General features: G+C 34.6%; 6 protein-coding genes across 9 annotated transcripts in view; 2 read left to right on the forward strand and 4 right to left on the reverse strand.

Annotated features, from left to right (window-relative positions):
- Positions 1-25,275, forward strand: part of LOC125828141 (uncharacterized) — a 192,665-nt gene extending 167,390 nt beyond the window's left edge. The window contains exons 2-16 of one of the 3 annotated variants that reach the window (XM_049507454.1): positions 16,646-16,710; positions 18,850-19,295; positions 19,969-20,046; positions 20,230-20,285; positions 21,332-21,451; positions 21,816-21,886; positions 22,100-22,193; positions 22,321-22,527; positions 22,905-23,159; positions 23,399-23,507; positions 23,661-23,728; positions 23,978-24,047; positions 24,161-24,235; positions 24,351-24,442; positions 24,936-25,275. In XM_049507454.1, coding sequence (XP_049363411.1) covers positions 18,993-19,295; positions 19,969-20,046; positions 20,230-20,285; positions 21,332-21,451; positions 21,816-21,886; positions 22,100-22,193; positions 22,321-22,527; positions 22,905-23,159; positions 23,399-23,507; positions 23,661-23,728; positions 23,978-24,047; positions 24,161-24,235; positions 24,351-24,442; positions 24,936-25,011 — 1,674 coding nt within the window. In that variant the 5' untranslated portion in view covers positions 16,646-16,710; positions 18,850-18,992 and the 3' untranslated portion in view covers positions 25,012-25,275. Of the gene's footprint in view, positions 1-16,524; positions 16,711-18,849; positions 19,296-19,968; positions 20,047-20,229; positions 20,286-21,331; positions 21,452-21,815; positions 21,887-22,099; positions 22,194-22,320; positions 22,528-22,904; positions 23,160-23,398; positions 23,508-23,660; positions 23,729-23,977; positions 24,048-24,160; positions 24,236-24,350; positions 24,443-24,935 lie in introns of those variants that run through there. The other 2 variants (XM_049507453.1, XM_049507455.1) reach the window with 2 other exon arrangements.
- LOC125828133 (probable inactive purple acid phosphatase 2) lies at positions 1,045-4,149 on the reverse strand. Its single transcript, XM_049507442.1, has 2 exons — positions 3,293-4,149; positions 1,045-2,339 (listed from the first exon to the last, which is right to left on the reverse strand). The coding sequence occupies exons 1-2, from the start codon at positions 3,983-3,985 to the stop codon at positions 1,086-1,088; spliced, it is 1,947 nt and encodes a 648-aa protein (XP_049363399.1). The 5' UTR covers positions 3,986-4,149; the 3' UTR covers positions 1,045-1,085.
- On the reverse strand, positions 5,522-6,232 carry LOC125828176 (uncharacterized). The gene has a single exon (XM_049507498.1). It carries the CDS (start codon positions 6,230-6,232, stop codon positions 5,522-5,524), a length of 711 nt encoding a protein of 236 aa, XP_049363455.1.
- LOC125828144 (pentatricopeptide repeat-containing protein At2g20540-like) lies at positions 7,188-8,835 on the reverse strand. The gene has a single exon (XM_049507458.1). The coding sequence runs from the start codon at positions 8,805-8,807 to the stop codon at positions 7,215-7,217; it is 1,593 nt and encodes a 530-aa protein (XP_049363415.1). The 5' UTR covers positions 8,808-8,835; the 3' UTR covers positions 7,188-7,214.
- Positions 10,256-12,444, forward strand: LOC125828170 (uncharacterized). Of its 2 annotated transcripts, XM_049507491.1 has the most exons (6): positions 10,256-10,283; positions 10,724-10,784; positions 10,977-11,216; positions 11,547-11,844; positions 11,926-12,007; positions 12,172-12,444. In XM_049507491.1, the coding sequence occupies exons 2-6, from the start codon at positions 10,733-10,735 to the stop codon at positions 12,361-12,363; spliced, it is 864 nt and encodes a 287-aa protein (XP_049363448.1). In that variant the 5' UTR covers positions 10,256-10,283; positions 10,724-10,732; the 3' UTR covers positions 12,364-12,444. The 2 variants fall into 2 exon arrangements, with proteins under 2 accessions (XP_049363448.1, XP_049363447.1); XM_049507490.1 differs by lacking the exon at positions 10,256-10,283 and having other exon boundaries at positions 10,668-10,784.
- LOC125828186 (nodulin-related protein 1-like) lies at positions 13,474-14,177 on the reverse strand. Its single transcript, XM_049507508.1, has one exon. The coding sequence runs from the start codon at positions 14,132-14,134 to the stop codon at positions 13,628-13,630; it is 507 nt and encodes a 168-aa protein (XP_049363465.1). The 5' UTR covers positions 14,135-14,177; the 3' UTR covers positions 13,474-13,627.
- Positions 25,276-25,319: the final 44 nt, after the last annotated feature.

A 25,319-nucleotide genomic window follows, 5' to 3' on the forward strand; every position in this document is an offset into this window, starting at 1 on the left:
GGACCCTCATATAATTTAGATGTGTAACTTACAGTTTCGCCATAGTTTTAGGAGGGTTCTTGTCTCTTATCCATTATTAGTTCCTATTGTTTGGGAGAATCTTTAGTAGGTAGTTTCCTAACTTTAACTCTATTTGCTTACAACTGTCTCAACCATATATATGTAAATATCTATGAATATTTGATTGAAAACTTAATTATTATTGTATATTAACTTGAAGTTGTCATAGAAACTCATAAACTTCAAATATTGAATCCGTCTCAAATTACCATTCTTGTATTTATCAAATTCAATAAAATTACATTGCATTCCCTTTAAGTTTCCTCATCAATGACTTCACTTATCAATTTTGGCATTCATGTAGTACAATTCAATCTTGTTGCCCAATTACCTATCAAACTACAATGTAACCTTAACTTCTCAACCTACAAAATCATAACTTGTGAATTGTGATGCAGACGTTCACAGTTTGAATAAAAATCGATTTAACTCAAACCTCAAGACCTTAAAAAACCTCTACTATGATCACAATTATATTGTTGTAAGAACAATCACCAACAACAATTATCCATGAAAAAACACAAGTCTCTTTGATAAAGAAAGTAGTAAACCAACAGAGAGGAAGAGCTAAATCCCAACCATTATATATTCTTTAATTTCTTGGCAATTGCTAAACAGTAACTCAATCAAGCACTGATCATATATAAGAACATTCTCCAAATCACATCTAAAATCATTAAAAACATGCTATGGGGACGTCAAGTCGGTGGGATAGACCAGGATATCCCATGAGATTATTTTATCCACCTTCCATATGGATAACTTATCCCGCCATTTATACTGAAATGACGGAATAAAATAATCCTGGAACTAAACAATACCCATTACCAAACACATGATTATTCTCACATAGTCCAGTCACATTACAGGTCTAGTGCAAAATGCTGGCCACATTTATTAAGCAGGCATTCTCTCTTATCTTAGCGTGACTAGGTGAAGCATCGTCTTAACTCCAGTTTTCCCATATGGCAACTGGTAGTAAGACTTGAGTATCGCCAAATTTCACAATCTGAAGAAGCAAGTATTCATATTTCCTCGGTTTTTATAGGTCTCCATCCTTTATCAGCAGAATTTTTCCGAGCATGAGATATGAATCCAACTATGTAACCCATAAAAGCTCCAAGCATTAGCACGCTTCCAACCTTTATATACCTTGAGAACTTAGACTCCACGTGTACTGCGTCTGCAGGACCATCACGGATACCAGCACTGAGAAGTTGTCCTGAAGCTAGGAACTCCACCTTATCATGCACATCCCCATCATGGTTTCCTACATAAGAAAGTGTAAGCTTTTCCTTCGTGGCATGCAGCCTCACGTATCCAAATTCACTCCCACGGTACAGAGATTGCAGAGGCTGTGGGAAAATAGGATCCGTAGGGTGGTCTTCTCTTGGTGCCCAGATAGGCTGCCAGTCCTGTCCTGCCATCCCAATCACAATTTGAACTGGGAAAGCCTTCCGCTCCTTCCCATTCAAGACTAAGCTTCCACAGGTGAAGTTATTCAAAGGGCAAAACCTCTCATACCTATGAACATGCCCCCACAATACAAGATTCACATCGTTCTTCACAAGAAGAGGTTCCAAATACTCAATCATTCTCTTCCTCAAAGATATATCTCTTGTTCCGCTACTTGAACTGTACATTGGTCTGTGCCCTTGAAAGACGACAAAAGGAGTTTTTACTCGATCAACTGATTCCAAGTCATGCTTTAAAAAGTCATACTGGTTACTACCTGGAAGGAAATTGGTTTCAGTTGACATATAGACGAAGTGAACGGGCCCAGAATCAAATGAGTAATAAAGATTCCGAGTTGCAGGAGCATGCATTCCAGTCGGCACTGAAGAGTTTCCTGGCATATGGAACTTATGACTGTAGGGTACACCACATTCACCTCCCCCATCTTTCCCGTAGCTTGACCAATCAGGCTTCCAAGGTTGAAGTGGCCAATCATATTCATGGTTTCCGATGCATACATGGTATGGAACTCTGGATGCAACAGGTTCTACCTGAGTAAAAAAGTTGTCCCACAACCAAGAATATCCTCTAGCGTAGCTGATATCTCCAATATGTGAGATAAGGGCAGGCTTATTACCAAGAGCTTCAATATCACGGCTAATCCACTTAATCGTTGATTTACTTTCGTCCTGTGTACGAAGAAATGTCAAGTATGGGGTAGCAGTCCCCATGTCTCCAAACAAGAAAGCAAATGTTTCACCTGAGTCTCTATTCTGTGACACAAAGCTGTAAATGGTGCTCCAGCCCCCTGAATCACTGCCAACCTGTATGGTAATGCATCATTAGAGATATCAACTGAGGCAACCCGACATCATTCAAGAAATGAACAATTTCTAACTCAGCATTATATACCATCACAGCATACCACCATAGCTACTAAGGATCAGAAAAAAAAAGATTTTGTATGGATGGGGTGAAACTAGAATTACTTCCGAACATTCTTAACTAGAGGATGGTTCCACTATAGCATATACCTCTGAATTTGATGAAAATTCAATTTTGGGGGCTCGATGTTCTTCACTAGATAATTGTCAACAACAAAAATTGTACTCCGCTAGAAAATCGCATGCATGAACTCGCTCATCACTCAAACCATATCTCACCATATTATACTGTCATTAGAAATCCCGAACTTACTATCATATCAACAAACCAAAACTTCACTTGGCTGCCCACTGTTCAAACCTCCTACCCCATGTAAAAGCATAACTCTTGCTAAAAAGGGCAGCCTGGTGCACTAAAGCTCCCGCTATGCGCAAGGTCCAGGGAAGGGCTCAACCACAAGTGCCTATTGTCTACAGCCTTACCTTGCATTTCTACAAGAGGTTGTTTCCAAGGTTTGAACCCGTGACCTCCTAGTCACCGGACAACAACTTTACTCTTGCTGAGAAAGTAAATTTGCTAATTAATTAACGGAATACGGCACATGTATGACTGCACGGTGCATGAAGCATCTCGCGTTCATGCAGGGTGCCGGATATATGTAGGTACAGGTAAGAAGTAAATTAGCTGGCACCATTAACTCGTAAAACAGATTAGCATTCCACAGCTTTAGCTCACTCAACAATACCACATGAAATTGATAATTACTACATCTAAAGTTAAAAACAATCTAAATTTCATATTTTTCCTTACTCTAAGTTAATATTAATAACAACTGATCTTCAATCTCAACTAATTAACATGGAGTTTAAGAAAATTAAGACCAGAACAATACCTGATAATAATACTTCTTTCCCTTTTTCAAATTAAGCATAACACCATCATGTATATACCCAGGATCTCTCCATCCAATACTACTATTAGCTGGTGCATCACACAAATCTTCCTTCTCATACCTCACAACCCGAGTTTTCACAACCCGACCCAATCTACCCCGGGTCAACCCATATCTCACATAACTCTCTTTCCCATCAGGCGTAACAAACATAACCCGCATCTCATCTTCAAAACCCGTTAAAGCCAAATGAACCTGTTCGGGTCCCCGACCCGAAACAAACCCAACCTCCTCCGACACCGCAAGAAGATGCTTCGTCTGCGGCAATGGATTGTGGTCATGATCCACTAGATCCGGTACAATCTCCGATTCCGTCCATCTGAATATCCGAAACTCATACCCAGATCGAAGATTGACTAAAGGGATGGAAATTGAACCCGACCCAGATTCCCATTCGGGTGTTGAAGATAGGAAAATATAGCCAATGAAATTGTCGTGGAGTGAACTGGGTGGCGAGTAAATTCCTAAGAAATCGAGTTTAGAAGGTGAGGGGATACCAGTCCATTTGATTGTAACAAAATCACCAGATTTTGATAAGGTTTTTGGGGTTACAGAAATGGAGATTTGTGAAGAAGAAGATGATGAAATCAAGTTGAAGAAGATGAGTAACGCGAAGGTGACCAAAGGGATCATATTTATTGGTGTTTTTTTGTGTTAATGGTTAAATTTCCACCATTTTTATGGTGAAGTTAGCTATGGCGATTTTCCGGCCAGTTGATTGACGTGTCAATACAAGCTTTCGTTTACTCTTTCCAATTTGTACTTCCCAACAATTACCTACTTATTAGGTACACAAGTAACGATATCATTGGCGGGGCAAATCCGTATAAATCCATGAAGACTTCAAGTGCAAATTATTAGTTTTGTATTTAATTATTGACAATTTTAAAATCATCCATTTATTTAATTAACTAAATTTAGATACATATTCGATTTGTCACATGATATAGTAAGTGGTCTCAAAATCTTGTAGAAGCATCGGCATTTTAATAAAAAGTCGAGATAAGTGTTGAAGACATCCCTAAACTTGACAAGGGACGTATTTCACTCATGTAGCAAAGATCGAGGTATATTTAAGTTCAATTAGTTAAGTAAAAGAATATGTATAAGAAGGCCAATAGTTTAAAAATAAAAGTAATAATTCACACTCGAGTTTAAAGTTATTTTTAATTCTTCTCTCTTTTGTTTTTCAATTCATCCCACCTAGCCTCATATAGATCTATCTCGTATAAATTTACTCCACATAATATATTTTTACTACCTAAAATGACATTGTTTTATTATTACGCAATAATAAATTCAATCATTTATATCAATAAGTTTAAATATGCTAGATTTTTAGACTCTTTTTACATTTTTCACCAACTCAATTAATAAATTTCAATTATGAATTTATTTGTATTGTGTTGTATTGTATAATATTTTAATAAATTGTATCGTTTTCATACCAAATCGATCGCTACATGAAACGGATTTTTTCGTCGTTGGATTTAAACAATAATATACAATAAAATTTAAGTAACAATCAAAACAAATATTGCAATTAAACTAACAATACAATACAACGAGTAACAACCATCCAAGGTGTCACGTTTTTAAATTTTTCAACAACTTTGTGCTAAAGTTGAAGGTTAGCCACTAAAAAAATGAGGAAGAAGAATGGAAAACCAATTATACGTATTTACAGAGAAAATTAATGAGGACTTTTGAGTAAAAGGGATGTACGTTCTTATTTCTAAAGAATTTGTAATAGAGAAAATATTCTAAAAATAATAATTAATTAAAATAGCTTAGTATTAAAAAGGGTAAATTAGTCAAACTATAATTTCTAAATATTAATGCTAAATAGGATATAAGAATTGTCACAAAAAGCGATAGATATTATTGACAAAACTAATAACTAATTCAATTTTTTTTTGGTTCAATAATGTACACAGTACTGTGTACTTTTTTTTTTTTTTTTTTTACCATCCCTAGGAGCTCTCACTTCTTTTGCTCTCTTGGTGACTCGAACTCGCAACCTTCAGGTTGAAAGTGAAGAGTGCTTACCATCCGATCAACTCCCTCTCGTCAGTACTGTGTACATTAAAACTAAAATTATAAAAAAAAAAAATAAGGCTTGGATCTTAAAGAACAACATCTTCATCGATTAAATATACGCAGTTTTGTCTATTCCGTTGGCATCTCAAAGCGGCAAAGCGGACAGTAATGACTATTCTCTAACCACTTTGTAATGCAATCTCCATGAAACATATGCGAGCAAGGCAAACACAGTACTTGAGTTTCTTCCCCTATTTCATCTAAACATACCAAACAATCATCGTTGTTATTTCTTTCATCAGTTTCAATCGTCTCTAGCAACTCTATAGATGATTTACTAGCCGGCACCATTCCATTCTCATGTAATTCTTCCAATTCTGACAAAATTCTACCATGGCATTGGTGATCAATCATTAATGTCACATCCATACATACCTCCAACATCTGTTTAGTCATGATTTTTTTCAACTTACGAGTTGTTTGTTCAACTATAATGTGTTGTTGATCTTCAAATTCGCCCTTAAAATTAATAAACACTTCTGATATAGCACAATCGAGTCTTTCATAGAGCTTGGTATCGGAAAGATGAAGAATGATTTGGGTTGATTCAGTTGAACTATCCAATTCTTCACCCATGTTTATGTATTCTAGATTATTGGGTGGTATATACCAAAATTGATGTATTATACTGAAATTACAGTGAATGGTTAAATAGGGTAAAGAAGAAGAATATGAAGAAGTAATTGGGGGAATTATAAATTTTTCTTCTTCAGAAATTGGTTTAACGCTAACGAGTGTGTGTTTGAAGCAGTCATGGGATACAAATCCTGTTGGCCACATATTGCAACTGTTAAGAGAAATCAATATTTTTTACTAACAACTTTATTTATAATAATATATTACTACCAAATCAAATATCATTAGGAACAGGATTAGTGAGTGGGAAGCCCAATTTGATAAGAAAAACGAATTAGTAACGGAAAAGAATAGGTATACGTTTTTGGAAATATAAATTGGAAACGTCAAATACTCATTTCTATTTAGGGAAAAGTAATTACAAAAGAATAGTGTAATTTATGCATTGATTTTGTGAAATGACAAATATTAAAGAACATCTATTTTTAATAAGGACAACGCATACTCCCTCTGTCCAACAATATTTATCCACTATTAACTTTGAACACTTCTTAAGAAACTATAAATAGAAGGGTAATTTTACTATATCACCCTTTGAATATAATAAATACAATGTCTTGAAAAATGACTAAATTTAATGAAAAGGGTAAATTAGGAAGTAAGTGTAAAATTATACATTAATTTTATAAAGTGGACAAGTATTGTTGGACATCCTCAAATAGTATAGTAGACAACTATTATTGGATAGAGAGAGGGAGTATTATAAAAAAGTAAATTTTTTCTTATTATAGAAAAAAAGTGAAAAAATATTTGTATCTGTATGCGTACTCCTTTATGACATCTAACCTATATGTGATAGATATTAATTTTTTAAGCATATTTGGGTGATATTGTCTTTTTTATAAAAATAAATTTAAGCCCTTCATGTTTAGAAATTTGTCCTATAATATTACTTTTGGTTTATTTTATGATAACAATATCACCTAACTATTTTTATTTTATTGAAGATTTAGGAGATTAACTTGGGCATAAATGTAGTCTCTCTTAGTTTTAATGACTTATATAACACACTAATTTAGTGCACTACATAAATCTATGGACCTTAACAAATTTCGATTTTTCGGTTTCAAAGCACTTTTAATGATCCAAATTGTAGAAAATGAATTGAGAAACTAATAAATGTATATCAATGATCATAACCATGTAAGATGTGTGTACTATTATCTAAATGATTGTTAATAGTCTCCAAAACTTCATGGATTTGAACCAATTGAGGATGAGTTTTCTCTCCTGCAATGAATTCATGAACAACACCATTGATCTCAAGTGAGCTGCATCCTGGTACTTTGTCTATATATTGGCTTTTCATCTTCTTCCTTATCCTTCTAGCATTGTCATGTTTACCAGCTGCAACATAGATATTCGAGAGTAGAACGTATGCTCCGCTATGCCTTTCCAACTGCACAATTCTCTCAGCAGCAGCCTCAGCCAAATCAACAAGTCCGTGATTCCCCGAGGCACTTAGTAATGCTCTCCAAGCTATAGCCTCTTCGGAAGGAACACTCGAATTAGGCATGTTTTGTACTATCTTTCTTGCTTCTTCAACCAGCCCGGCTCTGCTTAGAACGTCGATTATGCATCCATAGTGTTCACCTTTAGGCTCAATATGATACACATTACACATTAGATTCAACAAATTTAAACCTTCGTTCGCCATACCTGCATAACTACAAGCAGTAAACATTGAAATAAACGTAACATCATCCGGCCTAGTCCTGGATTTTTGCATCTCATTGAATAACTTTAAGGCCTTTAAACCATTTCCATTCACAGCAAATCCTGATATCATAGCATTCCAACAAATAAGGTCTCTTATCGGCATTTCATCGAACACCTTCTCTCCTATATCTAAACAACCACATTTCGCATACATATCAATAAGAGCAGTTCCTAACTTAATACTCGATCCCATTTTCAACTTCTTCACATATTTATGAATCCATATCCCAATATCAACACAACCCAAATGAGCACAAGCAGAAAGTACACTAACAAGAATAGCCTCATCTGGTTCAATTCCACTCATTTGCATTTGTCTAAACAATTGTAACCCTTCTTTAAAGCAATTATTTTGTACATAACAAGATATCATACACCCCCAAACTCCTCTATCCTTCACTAAACATTCATCAAAAATCAATCTTGCTTCATAAACATCCCCTGTTTTTGCATACCCACAAATCAAAACAGTCCAAGAAACAACACAATTACAAGGAATCTCATAAAAAACAGATCTTGCAGCTTCCACATTGTCAAAACAAGTGTAGAAACCAATTAAACTATTACCCACAAAAGTATCAATCAAGAACCCTAATTTCAAGATTTGCCCATGAACCAATTCACCAAGATGAAAACTTTTCATTCTTCCACAAGCTTTTAAGACATAAGGGAGTGTGTAGTTATCAGGGTACATCCCAATTTTCAACATGTTTTTGTATATCTCTGTGATTCTGTTGAACTCATTATCACCTTTGAGTAAGAATGATTTGATCATTGTATTGAATATGCAAATTGTGGGTTCTTGTATTTGTTTAAAGATTTTAAAGCCATAAATTGGGCTGCCAAGATTAGGATGTGAACAGAAAGCTAACAGCCTGCTTAACGCAAAACTGTTTTCCCCAAGTCCACATGTGATTACTTGTCCATGTGCTTGCTTGAGTTGCTTTATATTTTTGCATTTTTCTAGTAGGAAAAGGCACCTTCTTGTGCATATTGACATTAGCTTTTGCTAAATTTTCATTTTTTTGAAAGAAAGGGAAGGCTTTATATTGCAGCAGCATTCACTATATTACCTATCAAAAATTAACTATTTTTTTTATATAAATAATTCACACTAATTTGCAATATTATGACTCTTATTATATTTTGATGCATCTAGATACATGTGTACGAGGGTACATGGGGTCAAATTAGGTGTCTAGATACATGACATCCAAGTGAATTTAGAATACATTGACAAATCTCGCTCGCTTGATCTCACTCCTCTTCACGAATGAGACGAAGACCTCGTGAATGCGAAGACCAACTGGCTTCATTCTTCGTAAACACGGTGGTCTCGTTGCGAACACAAAGAAGAGTGCACTGGCACCAAAAGACTACAGTTCAGTTGTAAACTTCTTTAACCAAAACCCAAAAGGATCCTCAGAAATCGTTCAGTTAACAAACCAAATATGTAGATTGACTCAAATCACTAAAAATGCCTCAGTATTCGTGCAAACCGTCCAACAAAGTTATAAATCACCCCTCGAACCTAATGGAGCTGTCGAAACTTAAATCTGCCCTCGTCAATCTAGAATGTTAACTTTAATCAAACTTCAAAACTGAAAATCTTATCTGATCACCTCGGAAATTGCATCACCCAGCCCCGTAAGTCACAAATGACATATGAAATCACGAAAAGGGTCAAAACACAAAAAGAAAAAAATACATAAAACTCAAATGACCATAAGGATCGTTACAACTTTATGGAGGAAATACTCACTTAAATTAGTAATAGTAACGTCTAATAAATCATTAAATCACAACTCTATGTGGGTACAATATCTGACTCACTAATCACTATATTACTTGGCGATCAAGCACTCTTGAGTGTGCGTTTGAGAGCAACACACACCTACGTTCCTAGACTCCACTTGTGGGATTACATTGAGTATGTTATTATTGTTTCAAGAATGAGAATGCTAGACACCTGCTAAAATACAACTAAATTTGGTCCAAAATTCAGTGAGATTTAGTTGGAAAAACAAGATAGAAAGTTATATCCAACAAGTCACAAGAAGGAAAACCCAAGCCAATGTAGAAAAGCTTTACTAAAAATTGAAAATCATACACAAAATCTCAAAACAATGATTAATCAAAAAATAGTAAATGCACTTAGAAGGAAAAGGGGCACATTATAAAGTCCAATGTTACTTTTCTATATTTGTTTCTTGGCCACACAGTCACACTTCACACAAATCTGTTTGTATGTAAACCAAAAACCTGTACAAAGTAAAAAAGGAAACTTGAAAAGTATTCACAGCCTATTCATGAAAAACAAGTAACCATCTATAAGAAGAAAAGAATACTTACCTTTCATGCAAAGATACTTTAACTTTGCTCCTTCAATCACCTTTCCCTGACAAAATAAATGTTTCTTTAAATAGGCATCAATCATATATTCACTGTTGAAATAGTTTCAAATTAAGCATATGAGGTAAGGGGAAAAAACATTTTGTTATCTTTCTTCTTTTATATTTTCTTCCTTTTAAACTACCTATAATCTTCAAGAATATAATAGGTAGGAGTGTGTTGTCTTGATGTACGTGCATATAGTAGTCATAGTATTACTTTTCTAATTTTTTGTCCTTCAATTTCTGTTACTATCGATTATTTCTTGTACTTCGATTATCGTATTATTTTGTTGTAGTTTTATTCTGTTACTATTTGTTGTTTCTTATACTCTCATTATTTCCTTTTCTGGACTGCTTTGGAATGTTTCTTTCTTCACTCGAGAATCTATCAAAAACAATCTCTTTATTTGGGATTACACTGAATATGTTGTTATTGTATAGTATTCAAGAATACACTATGTGTTCCTTTCTTTTAATTCCCCTAGATTTACAATTTCTTTTAGGGTGAGTTTCTCTGGTGCAGGGGAAGAAAATGAACAATAGAGACAGAGGAATACCATCCCAGAAAACACAAATGTCCAAAGGTGGTATAAGCTCTTTATAAATCTTTTTTTTATAACCGAGAAATTTCCGAGAGCTAGTGGGGGCACGATTCAGAACTCGATGAATAACCGTGTGAGACGTGTTCCCACGGGCTCTTCAGAGTCTGAATCTTGAAACAAAACAAAAGAAAGTTTAGTGATTTTATTTTTGTATATTCTTTTTCTCTCTGGCAGAGACGAAAAGAACCGTTAGCTGGTTAGAAAGACAGTTTACGACAAAAGCCAGTCGAGATTATGATTCCAGTAATGGTGTTGATTACCCAACTGCAGTAGCTGTAGCTGCATTTGTTGTAAAATCAATTGAAGACAAGAGTAACAAGGACCAAACAAGGACAAACATTGGAGCTAATAAACCTTTAAGCAATATTAAGAGTAAAGCAAATGATACAATTGAGAGACCTGAAAAGTCCACAGGTCAGACCGACCTCTCTATAGTAGTCATCCTCTATAATAACATTTCACTATAAGTAGAAAGTTTTCTTTAGAGTCGACTTTTCATGTTATGTTAGTATATTATATGTTTTCTATAACAAGCATTTCGCTATAGCAGCTAAAAAATTACTTGGACAAACAATGGACATAATGGAACATTATGCAGCAATTGAGTTAATGTCGTTGCATTCAGAGTCGTTAAAGTCTTTAGCAGTATTTATATAGAGGCAATTATATTATTATCGCTGAATAATAGAAGCAAAATCATCATTTGTTGTAGTGTTTACTCATTTCCTCCTTATTTATAATCAGCTGTCAAAACTGCAAAGTCGAGTTCAAAAGTTCAAGACAAAAACATTGTAATACGAACAGCTACGTTGAATCAAGAACCACTCAACTCCACGCGATCTATTAAGCAGAGTGCAACCTTTGAGGATACCAGAAAGAACTCCACATTTAAGAACATTGACATTGCATCTACCAAAACGCCAATTAGACTATCGATGTCTCAGAAAGAGATGACGAAAGGAACAACTACAACAAATCATGTAGTTAGAAATTCTAAAGCAGATATTTGGGAGAAAGAAGAGATGAAGAAGATCAAAGAACGGTACGAAGTTGTACTGAATTTTATATGATTGAAATTGAAAAAACACAAATTGTTGTCATCTAACTACAAAGAGATTTTCAGGCATGAAAAGCAACATAATGTGATACTTGAATGGGAGACTAAGAAGAAGAAAAAGTTGAAACGACACTTAGAGCAAATTGAGGTTTATTCTAATTTCTCTCTTTTAATTTGATTCAAAAACAGTCTCTCTACCTCAGAGAAGTAGTGGTAACATCTGCGTACACTTTACCCTCCTCAGACTCCACTTTGTGGGATTTCACTGGATTTGTTATTCATTTGCTTACTACATACAAAATGAAATTACAGGCAAAAATAGATAGACGAAGGGCGAAGACAAAGCAAAGTTTCTACAACGATATTGGAAGGATCGAAAAGATAGCAGGAGGAGCCAAAGCAAAAGCAGAGCAAAATCAAGAAAAAGAAGAGCATAAGGTGAAAGAGAAAGCAAATAAAATCAGATCAACTGGGAAAATGCCAGCAACATGTTTGTGCTTTTAAGCTAAGATCGATTACACGAAAGAACGTAAATATTGTACAAGCAACATCAACATTTGGATGATCTTTCAAACTTGTATGCAAGCAAAAAGATGTAGAGAATAAACGTTTATCGTAACATAATGTAAAAACAAACTATATATAGTTTTCGATTGTTGAAGTGTGACACTATCATCTTATCTTAAATTTGAAGTTGTTAGTTAGAACGCACTATTTACTTACTTAACTATGTCTTCGACACTGGATATACTGGATATTCCAGATTCCACCTGTGAAATTACACTGGATATATTGTCGTTGAATGTTAATTAACGGATTATAATAACTCTAGTCAATAACAGCACCATTATTGGTCATTAGGCAAAAACTAAAATCAAGTTATTAGACATTGTTTTAGTAATTCCAACAGAAGACCTATGTATTATAGTCTCACACTCTCACTATTCGAAGGCAAGGAAGACATTTTTGGAAAGAGAAGCATAAACACACGGGGACAATTTATGGGTAAAGAAAAAATGAAAAGACGCGTGGAACTCTCATCACCACTCATTTAAAAGAATAATTTAATAGTCTTGCATGTAATTGATACATATAGCATTAGATGGAGGGAATATTTGTACAAATTTTCTACATAAAAAGTACTACAATATTTTTAACTTTGAAAACTATTTAACAATGTATCATTTTGTGAATCACCATAGATCTCTAGCTCAATGGACTAAAGATTCAAATGAGCTTAAGACAAGATCTAATTACAAACAAGCAAAAGTACTCCCAAAATACAGAGTATATTGTGTAATATATATACCAAATGAAATCTCTTTGAATCTAGTATGCAAGCCTTTTAAGTCGTTTATCATTTTGACGTGCACAAATTGACACTTAAGCTTGTATAAAATTAAATAAATAAACATAGGTGTCCTCCGTATCATAATACACGTACGATGCCACGTGAGACACAAAATTATCAGGTAAAATGTCACCTAGGGTAAATATGTCTATTTATTCTATCTTATATAAATTTAAATATCTACTTGTACATATTCAAAGTTCGAAAACATAGATATCAGCCCGGGACCGAAACGAAAAAAGATTAGATGGAACAATGTGTGGTTCTCTAAAACAAATTTATTTTCATTAATTGGCTTAACACAAGTGGTAATGCAGCCTAGCCACACATTACAAATCACATTTTATCCAAACATAAAATAGAACTTTCAGAGCAAAATACAATTAGTAATACATAATTTCAGAAAAATTAAATAGGTCAATGCTTCTTCAAGAAATCTCCGGCCATCTTCAGATAATCTCCTTTTTTACCAGATTCCGACGACTGACTCCCATCGGAATTTTTCTTCAAAAGTCCTTCCGCCATTTTAATATACTCGCCATATCCACTTCCTGCTTTTTCATGTTTTCCTCCACCTGTATGTCCCGATGACTGCGTATGTGCAGTCGCGGCGGCGGTGGTGGTGGAATGATGAGAAGCTTCGTATTTATGGAGATAAGTCTCTGCTTTTCCGACTAATTTCCCGAGCCCTGTCTCTTCTATGTTACCGTACTGTGAGGCGGCGTTAAGGAGGTCAGCGGCAGCTCCGGCGAGTTCCGATTTCTCAAATTGTTTTGGATCGTGATGGAGTTTTGCTTTGGCGGCGTCAGCTACTAGCTTGGCGCTGGACATCAGCTCAGATTTGGATGGCTTCGGGTGGCTGTTGGGCTTATGGGTCGATGAATGACCCGATCCGGATGTGGTCTTGGCTTGTTTTGGATCCATAGAATGAACTAGTAGTTTTCGATTAATAAAATAATTGGTGAATGAACAATGGTAGCTAATGAAAATATTTATAAAGGGGTGATTTTTAAAGTATTAAATTGTTTAGGGGAAGGAAAGGGCTATCTCATTATAATTTTGTATTTTTGGTTGTTGTACAAGTCAACACGTTGTGGTGTAAAGCTTAAACGAGTAGACAACTCGTGTGTGTTATCCGTGTACCAACACAACATACAAGTTGAGGAAGGTATGTGTTAAGCGAGTTCGGAATCTAAATAAGCCATAAAAAAATAAAAGTGATCAAAATAAGTCACTATTCTAGTAAGTAACTAAAATAAGCTTATTGGAAGAAAAAATATCGTTTTATGCAATATTCCAAACGTTATTCGTTAGTCTCATAATGTGTATATTTTAATATATAACGAAACTATTTTTTACACTTTGTAAAGTGGAAGTTTTTCTTACACTTTATAAAGTGGAAGAAAAAATTATGTTTTATAAAGAGGAATATTTTTCACGTTTTACATTAAATTGTATCTCTTTATGAAGCTTTTGTCGTATTTGTCATACAATTATATTGATTTGACATATCATAAAAACGGAAAAAATTATTACATTATATATTTTTATTTTGAAAACTCCTCCAAACTCTATTTAAGGACGTTCAAACATTGCCCTTCACCATCTTTAGTTTTCTATTTTTCTTCATTTCAATCACAAAAAGATGTCTTCTGAACCAAAAGTTAGAGTTTCGATTTATTGGGATGACGAGATTATACATGATGGAAATACCGTTTATTATAAGTGTCATCCCAAATACAATGCAAAATATTAAATTAATGTCCGATATCATAAATTTCTTTCATCAATTTATAAAAGAATGGGTATAAATAGCACTGATTATAATTTGATTATAGTCGTAAAATACCCCACTTCATTTTTATCACAAGGACAAGTAAATTTTGGAGAGTGGATTATCTATAATAACGAATCGTTGACCGACTTTTTGAGGGTTCAAATTGACTACATAGATCAAATCAAGTTAACAATACTTGAAATCTATGTTAGGAAGGAGCCTAAGACTAGTCAGCAACGTTCTCTTATAACAATACTTGAAAAATATTCCTCTTTGTAAAACAAATTTTTTTCTTCCACTTTATAAAGTGTAAGAAAAAATTTCACTTTACAAAGTGTAAGAAAAACTTACAATTTACAAAGTGTAAAAAATAGTTCCGTTATATATTAAAATATACACGTTATGAGACTAACGGAAAACATTTGGAATATTGCATAAACCGAAATATTTTCTTCCACTAAGCCTATTTTAATTACTTACTAGAATTGTAGCTTATTTTGGTCACTTTTATCTTTTTTATAGCTTATTTAGGTTTCGGACTCGTGTTAAGCCTTGATATCAATAAAGAGGTGTTTTAGGCCGATATCGTTGGAACTATGTTTTTTTTAAAAAAATAATAATTGTACTAGTTGTTTAAGTAACCACACACAAATCTCTATAAATAAGTGGCAAATGTGCTAGCGAAGGAAGGAGTTAGGCGCCCCTTTTGGAAGATGCAAGCTTTTTGGATGTCCCTGGTGTGTGTTATAAAAGAAATGGAAGCAGACATTATAGGAACTACTTTTATTAGAGAAATTAATGCTTGTAATATTTATTGATAATATAGGCCAACTAGTGGCCCTAAACTATGCATCGGGTCAAGTTGAAAACAATGCTCCTTTTCTTGCTTGAGTTAATATAAAGGTCTTGCGTCTGGACCTCCATAAGGTCATTCAAAATTACTTTAAACATGATTTAATCATATTTATTTTTGCTAGATAACATGGTGACAGATTGTTGTATTAACTATCAATTAAGTGTTCTTGATTCATATCACTAGGTCTTTGGGATTCAAATGGATTTATGAGGTGCAACATTATAATGGAATGTCCCGATTGCAATATCTTGTACCAAATAATCGTATATTGAGAGTATCATGAGTGACCCTCCCTCTACTGAAACCTTTCACCTCTACAATGTTCATGTGCATGAATATTATGTCTATGTTAATATAATATTTCAGCACGTGATTTAATTTCCATCACAGACAATCATAATCAATATTCAATACATGAAAATAAGGAAGTGAAAGAAAAATGAATCTGAAACCTAAATAATGGAAAAGAAAAAATAAAGTCGGCCAAATTAAGGTGTCAAAACAAAATTAACGTTTTCTACATATATCATACTAATTTAATACGTTATACGAGACGTAAATAACAACTCTAATTAAAATTTGTTAATATACGAATGTGACTATTTAGGAAATTGACTCTGTTTTGCTCCTTACCATAGTCTAAAACCCAAATTATACAGAAAAATGCCAAAACACCTCCCAAAATTTCAAGTCAAAAGGGAAAAAAATCCGCAAAATCTCAATACACTTTCTGTCCAAGAAGATAGTCTTTGTTTAGGCGAGTTCATCACATCTCCATCTTCTTCCTCCAGCAAAATTCCCCCCAAAAAGTTTCTGTCTTTGCCTTGCTTCTTGCTGTATTCTTGAAACCCCACATTGATTCTGCAGGTACCTGCTCAGATTTTTTATTTTTTTTAGTTTATATGAATATTTATGTGTTTCTGGGAAACCCCTTTGTGTATATATTTGTGGGTCTTTCCTCTTTTTTCCTGGGAATTAATTAATCTTTGATTATGAACCATTGGAAGAAATCTTGAATTGGGGTCTTTAAGTAGTACATGCTTCAGTATTGGTACTAACTTTTGTGTAATTGTCAATTTTAGACTTCTTGATAGAAACTTATATGTGGTTGATTGATTTGGATTGATGATTTTAAAGGTTTTAAGATAGAGTTACAATCATGGGGTTGTTGAGTTTTGACTATAGTGATATACTCTCTTTGTCCCAATTTATGTTACTACTATCTTTGGCACATCCCAAGAATGCTTTGTTTATGCCATTATCTTCCTGCTAAACCAAATAGTTCGATCTAATCCGGTGGACTTAGAGCAAAAAATGTGTTCTTTCAGAATAAGTGTATCATGTTTAAATAGTTTCAACCTATTCTAAGATAAGATTCGAAGAGCAGATTAGCCGTAAGCAGATGACTAATTCTCTCTGTAAACCACGGATTCAAGGTCTAGTTGAATTACGGCTATTCTCACTAGTCTTTATTTCCCTTCTCATCCAGCTTGAGATTCGGCTTTTAAGTCGAGTGGGGTACAGGCTTTAAGAAAGCGCTACTGGGCCCACGACTTCTCGAAGAATGTTTTATACCATTTATTTTGTGTGCAATTTTGGCAACTTCCCAGAATTCAGATCCATTGAAGCATTCAAATTTTAAACTTTGATACCATGGTTTCTCCATTAAACTAGCCTGTCGACTTTTACTTTAACGTTTTCCTCTATTGTGATATTCAAGTCAAATTAACTTCTTAAGCTTTGTCTAGTCATATAAATACGGAACGGACAGCTGTGCAATGTGACATAGCAAGTATTTCGTGATTGAACATCAGTTAAATCAGTGTTATTAAAACCCATATAGCTCAATTCAGCTAATGATGTTCAAAGTGATCTCTCAACAAGAAGCAGTCGGTTCTTTGATCTCAATTTTGTCAAGTTTGAGTAATATGAACATCATATCATATATATATATATTATAAAGGAGAACCTTAGGCCCGCCTACGTGACCCCATCACAAACCAAAATTCCCTTTTAATTTATTTATTTCCAAATATATAATAGAGAACCTTAGGCCCGCCTACATGGCGCCACCACAGAATTCCCTTTTAATTTATTTATTTCCAAAACTGGCCTTCCCCTTTCATGAAAAATTGCGACTTTTATGAAGAGTTGCGACTTTTATGAAAAGTTGCGACTTTTATGAAGAGTTGTGACTTTAATGAAAAGTTGCGACTTTTATAAAAGGTTGTGACCTTTCCGAATGGTTGTAACTTTTCCAAATAGTTGTAACCTTTCCAATAAGGCACCATAAACATTTGTTCACACTACCCTTTGTTGTCTATAAATAGAGGGATTTCCTCTCATTTTAACACAACGAAAATTCTGAACTTCCTCTTCTTCTTCACAATTAAATATTTGTGTACTTTGCTCCTGTTGAGTGGCTCACTTACACCATTGCTTATGTTACAGATGCCGGTATGTATTTTAACAACCATTAATTTATGCTTATATTATTAAGGATAAATGATTAGATGTAATATTTTTCATTTTCCTTTACATTAATAATATTTGTTACTACGTAATCTTGTATGTAAGACAATATAATGTTTTAGTTTTAATGAATGATAGGTTTTAAGTGTTATTTTATAAATTTTGTGATATTAAATTCCCGCGCGAAGCGCGGGTAATTTTACTAGTTATTATATTGAATGCTGAAATTATTAATTTTAATTGAAATTTGACTATTATAGTACTGAGTTTATATATGTTCAAAGTTTCCTTAAATTGTGCACTTCACTTTAAAGCAAAGTGCGATTCACTTTTCACTTTCCACTCAAGCTCCATGGATATTGTTGCTTCTTTGTGCTTTATGCTTCTAAAAGTACCGAGTTAAATATGAGGAGCTATTTGGGTGTAAAGATTCTATTTTTCTTTGAAATACTACTGCTCTCAGGGATTACTAGTCTGGGACTCATGGTTTGGCATCCTTATATTCTAATACCAAATATTTTGTTCCTTTCCCAGGGAGATTTGAGTTGTTCAAGTATAATCCATGTGGGGTTATTAGATATCAGTATGAGTTTGACTTTAGCAATAATCAAATAAAGGGGAATGTCAGGTCTTTTTTCGAACAATTAGAAGAGAGATTCGAAAAAGTGTAGCACAATATGTATCGCCCTGTGCCTATTACTACCCGAGGTGGGGAACCTACAGATAGTGGAGATCCTGTGGTGACGTTGGACCAAGTTCCACGTTGGAGTAATGCTGAATTTAGGTATGCATATGAGAATGCAGATCCTACTAATTCATGCTTTCCGGATCCTTTGGCATCTGCTTCTGGGTCTGAATGCAATGCTAGTGGCATGGTTTCCAAGTTTCCCATGGATCATGAGATTAACTCCAAGATATACTTGTGGAGAGGCGATCCCTGGAATCTCGAGGTAGATGCTGTTGTTAACTCTACTAATGAGGTAAGAGGTGACTATTCACGTAGCATTATTTGTTTTGCATGTCCATCATAAATGTGAGAATCTTTTTGTTGTTTAGTATTGAACATCTAGGTTTGCCTGCAATGTTTCATGTGAGATGGCAACATAAAGGTGAACTTGTAGCCAACAAATTAGCTACACTTCCATTTTATTTTTTTTGAAGGTTTTCAGTCCTTGAAGCCAACAGATTATCTCATCTGTGTATGCTCTGATTTAAGTGAACTTCGACTAACTTTATTAAGCAAGGGGATGACTGAAATTGTCGCTTATTCTTGAACTGAGACTCAATGTCCAAAACATAATCTTAAATTTTCTTTTCTTTTCTCTGAAAGAATGAGGTAGGTAGGTGGGTTAGCATAAAAGTTGATAAGTGTGAACATGTTGATTTTGGTAGCAAAGGCATGTAGAATCTGTGTTCTTTTGGGAATTTCAAGTTTAGAACTGTCTAGATATTGAAACATGTAGTTTTTTTTATTTTGTCCCATAAATGTCTTGTTCACTTTCCTGAACATTATGTGGACAAACAATGTGATGGGAGATATAAGATATGGTTTCACCTATTTTTATATTTTTATGTAGACATTTATATGGTGTATCATTTATTGATCTATACTCTTCAACATGAGATTTATACCTCTTTTTTGGTGGTCAAAAGAACTTAGACGAAGCTCACAGCAGCCCAGGATTGCATGCTTCAGCTGGACCTGGTCTTGCAGAAGAGTGTACCACATTGGTAGGTTCTTTCGTGCAAATAGAAGTTAGAGTATGACTTGTGCGAACTGTTGAAGTTCCAGTTTGTTCATTCCTTCTTCTAACTTAAGAAAGTTATCTCCCACTTTTTAAAATTTATTCTGTTCTATTCAACTGGTGACAGTGATGTTGAAATACTAATAGATGGTTTACTTTTCCTTCATAGGGAGGCTGCCGAACAGGAATGGCAAAAGTTACAAATGCTTATGATCTTCCTGCTAGGTGGGTATACTGGGTTGTTTTTCTCAGAACTTTTGCAACAAGCTTTTCCATTATTTTCATATTTCTGCTTGCACTAGAAGTTAATCAATGTACTACAATGTTCTCACTTGTAACAAATACCCATCCTAAGTATTATCTTTTGTTTTTCTTTGTTAAATCTGTAACCTAATTCTTCTATTTGTTGATGTGAAATATATTTCTCTTTAAGTTCAAATAAGGAAATTTAGCCGTTTTCTTAGATATCCATTTTTTCAGTATAAAAAGAGAGAAAAAGGGAGAACCCTGTGAACCCAACTAAGCTGGCTGTACATAAAAGGAGCATGTACTCTGAGAAATATACTTCTCAGATGGAGCTTGGAGATTCTCCATTGGATAGTTACTGCACTCGTTGAACATGTAAAGAGATCCATAATTGTATGTTCTATGGAGTTGTCGTAGAACAATAGAAAGTGTGTTGGTTAGGAAAATCCCATGTGCCAGCTAAGTTGCACTAATATTTGACATATTCTCAAGAAATTTCAGTATGAACAAACAGTTTGACTCGTTTGGATTTTCTGAAATAAGAATCCAGTATAGTAGTAGTTTAATAAATTCAGTTTTTTTTTTTTAACTGAACTTTCAAAGTGCTTATCCATTCATTGAAATCATTAGGCCACTATTACTGCCTATTTCAATAGTCAATGCCGGTCCACTATATTTGCTTTAATTTTCACACCTCAACTATTGATGAAAATTGAAGCAATCTTGGCACCTTAACTTTGCTGATAAGAACAGAGTGATTCACACATATGTACCCAACCAAAAAATAAAGGAAGAGCAACTTCACTTAATGTTTTAATTTCCAAGATCCGGATCATGGTTGTTTAGGTTAGCTGTATTTTTGTATCACCGTTTAAACTGCTATGGTCTGTTAAAGTTAAAAGCAAGAAACATTAAGTGTTGACTTTGTTTTACATTATCATTTATCACGATACTAGCATTAGTGGAAGTTGTGCAGCATTTTCTAACTATTGACCCCATGTTCATTTTATTCTTGCATTGTGCAGGAGGGTCATACATACTGTTGGTCCCAAGTATGCTGTAAAATACCATACTGCTGCAGAGAATGCGCTAAGCCATTGCTATCGCTCTTGCTTTGAGCTTCTTATAGAAAATGGGCTCAAGAGGTTGTCTGATTGTTGTAATTTCATCTGTTACATTTTAGTTCCCTGATGTTATTAAAGGAAAAGAAAAAAGAAGCGAAAATATAAAAGACTGATCTTGTCCCTAGGACTTTGGTCTAGTAGTAAGAGCACAACACGTGATGTGTGGGTTAGGCCCACGTCATGAGCTTGAGCTCTGCCACAGATAAGAGGTCCGGGAATTAATTGGAGAGGGTAAAGGAGTGGACTCATTAATCACCGATCTTTAAACCATGTGCCCCTAGCCCTTAGGTATTTCTCAGTATAAAAAAAAACTGATCTTGAGTTTTGACTTCAAGGTTTAAATATTTGTAAGTTGATGTAACCTCATTGTATCATGTGGATGCAGCATTGCTATGGGCTGTATATATACAGAAGCGAAAAGTTACCCACGAGAACCAGCTGCTCATGTGGCAATAAGTGAGATATCTTTGTTGGCTATTTTCATAATTTCTCTATTAATGTTTCATAATTGATGTTCAAGTTGCAGGTATACATTACTCTGTTTTCTCTGTTGCATTAATGCTATTGTATCTCCATTATAAATATGTTTTTAACTTGTATTCCAATGTTTTTGCTTCCAATATTTTGTTCCACGTTTTCATGATGACATCTTTATTTCACTTTGATTAGGAACTGTAAGGCGGTTCAGTGAGAAACAGAAAGATAAAGTAGAGGCAATTGTTTTCTGTACTACTACATCACAAGATACAGAGATTTACAAAAGGTATTCTTAGTACATCAATTTTCTAGTAGATAGCGGAGGAAGGAATTCCTTCAGTTCCTATTTCTTTGGGAAGTCCAACCATCCATCTTTCGAGTGGTATTAATTCATACGTACCTTTACTCTGCAGATTGCTTCCACTCTATTTTCCTCGGGATAAGCATGAGGAGGAAGTTGCCCTTCTAAAACTGCCTGCAGATGTTGGGGATGAAAATGGGGAGACAACTATAGATGAGCGTAAAATTAGGATAAAACCGTTACCAAATGCCAAAAAGTCCAATCCAAGGATTTCCCAGGCCTCTGTTGATTTGTCTGTCAGTAATGTTGGTTTGACCAGGTTAGTGGCGAATTGTGCATCCACACTTGTGGGATTACGCTGGGTATGCTGTTATTTCTGTTTGTACATTATTAAAACGATAAATAAAATAACCCAAATTATTACAATTTTAATATTATCCGTATCCCATTAGAAGTGAGGCACTGTCAAGCAACTATCCTTGTAATTAGAGCTCAGCATCACTTGCGCTGGTAAATTTCAAAAACAAATGCCATTAATACAGGAAACTTCTTGTTACTTTCACAGTGGAATATTACTTGGATGAACATGTTCATGTTTTGATGGATTTTGTCTTCTTTCTACATTCTAGTCTTATTTGTTAAGGATTGCCTTTATTTTTTTTATCATCAAGCCTTAATGAAATGATTTTTCTTAAGTAGGAGCTCATCCTATTTGGATGCTTTTCTGGATCCTGCTTTTATGTCCCTGATCAAGGACCCAGATCAGCGACGGAGAGAACAATGGGAAAAAACTGCCCAAGCTCAAACTAGCTGGAACTTCTTTAAAATGTTTGGATATGGTGACGTCGCAGGACCTCCTTTGTCAGCTGCAGAAGAATATTCGCTTCATTCTAGATATCTTACAAAAGCAAATACTCTGAATTTTTCAGAAATTGCAGAAATGAAAATTGTGTAAGCATCTTTGCTGTATATATGTCTCTGCAGACTTTATTTATTAGTCCATGGTACCTAAAATACATGAAATATCTGTGTCCAGTTGTCCAAATATGTACTTGTTTGTGTACAAAGTGGTTTGATTGATTTTTCATCTTACGAACAACTAGCAAAGTCTCGTTGACATAGTTAGGAACAAGCTCAGATGAACTGTGTCATATTGCTCAACTTCCATGTCACAATTGACTTCGTTTCAGCTACCGAGGAGGGGTTGACAGTGAAGGCCGTCCAGTAATGGTTATTGTGGGGGCACATTTCCTGCTAAGATGTCTTGATCTGGAGAGATTTATTATCCATGTTGTAAAGGTATGTGATACTTACTTGCTTTCCCTCCGCCGCCAAAAATATAGGTTAGATATGATCTATTGTTCATATCTATTGAGCTGTTCAATTATTTGTCATCTTTGATATAACTGCATAAGTTTTCTGTAAAAGATTACATTATATGTCAATTTGCAGGAATTTGAACCATTGATACAGAAACCTTACTCTATTGTGTACTTCCATTCTGCTGCAACTATACAGATGTGAGTATCATCCTTTCTCACATTGGCCTGTCCCCCTTACTCAGTACGATGAATAAATTTCTTCTTTTACTTTTTTGGTGAATTATCTGTTTTATGGACTTGTCCAAATAATAAAAGTTAAAGGTTAAACATCGAATGTGTATTTTGTTCTTTTCTTGGGTAATATTATATAATATATGCTCCTTCCTACCTTACAGTTCTATTTTGTTTTGTGATTTTTATAGATATTATTTTGTTGTACCAAAACAGGCAACCAGATCTAGGATTAATGAAGAGGATACAACAAATTCTTGGTCGCAAGCACCAGCACAACCTTCATGTATGCAATGCTTCTCCTCTGTTCCCCTTGTGCCATGGTTCCCCAATGTTTTTACTTGCTATCATACAAGTAGTTGACTTTCTGTATTCTAAATCTCCTTTTTATCTGGGCAGGCGATATATGTTCTTCACCCTACTTTTGGACTGAAGAGTGCAGTTTTTGGTTTACAACTCTGTGTGGATAATGTGGTACTCACGGTCCTATTATCCTCCTCTCTGTCTTCTCTCTAATGTCATTCTTGCATTACAATGTGGATTTCATTCTTTTTTCTGAAGACTTGTTTCCTTTTGCACTAATTCTCAGGTATGGAAGAAAGTAGTATATGTAGATCGTCTTCTGCAACTATTCCGCTATGTTCCTCGTGAGCAGCTGACTATTCCTGATTTTGTATTCCAGTTAAGTAATCATTCATTTTTCTGATCATAATTATGAATTTCCAGTGTGAAAACAGCAGAAGTTTTACACATTGTCAGTAGCTCCATTGAGAAAGGTGTGATATAATTGATATCTAATTTGCAAAAATAGCATCTTTAAAGCTCAGAAATAGATATTCAGACTCCTACAAGGGAAATACTGCACTTAGTATCCCTGTTTATTCAATAATTTATTCATGAAACTTGACCCTGCCTAGGGAATTTGTGATAAGGAATCCTACAAAAGATCGAGAGTCCCTCCGTAGTCCCTCAAAGATCTCTATGTATTTGTCCAAGACAAATGAGATCTTCAGTGTGGGAGGCTGGAGCAGCTCAAATAAAAAAGTCTGGTTCTTGTCTGAATTCATCTCTCTGAACGTCGTCCAGTTCTTTACTTGTAGAGCTGTCGTTTCCTGCAATATAAGGAACAGAATCGAGTAGATTAAATGGACTGATAATCATGTTTCTGTTGCAGGCATGATTTGGAAGTGAATGGAGGGAAGGGCCTAATTGTGGATCCTAGAACCAAGTATGTTTATCAGAGACCATAGTCTCAAACTTCATCCGATAAAAGAAGAAAATAGACGCTGTAGTAAGATTGTGGAATTTGTTTATCATTTTATCGCACTTTAAATTTGTTTGTACAGAGGCTGTAATTGTTTTGTGCAATATTAGCAGTGTATTTAGCTAACTTTGTCTGTAATTTGATTTATTTATGCAACCATATGTCCAGTCCTGTGCTAGCTAATGGCAATAAAATTTTTTATTTCTGCAACATTTTCCCTTCTAGATATGTCATTTGAGTCCTAAATGAAGACTTGACCTTCTGAATATTGGTCCAAGAATAACCAGCCTCTTG

Source organism: Solanum verrucosum, unplaced genomic scaffold (genome assembly GCF_900185275.1).
Source record: "Solanum verrucosum unplaced genomic scaffold, falcon-dt-bn FXZP01000053.1, whole genome shotgun sequence".
Lineage (NCBI taxonomy): Eukaryota > Viridiplantae > Streptophyta > Magnoliopsida > Solanales > Solanaceae > Solanum > Solanum verrucosum.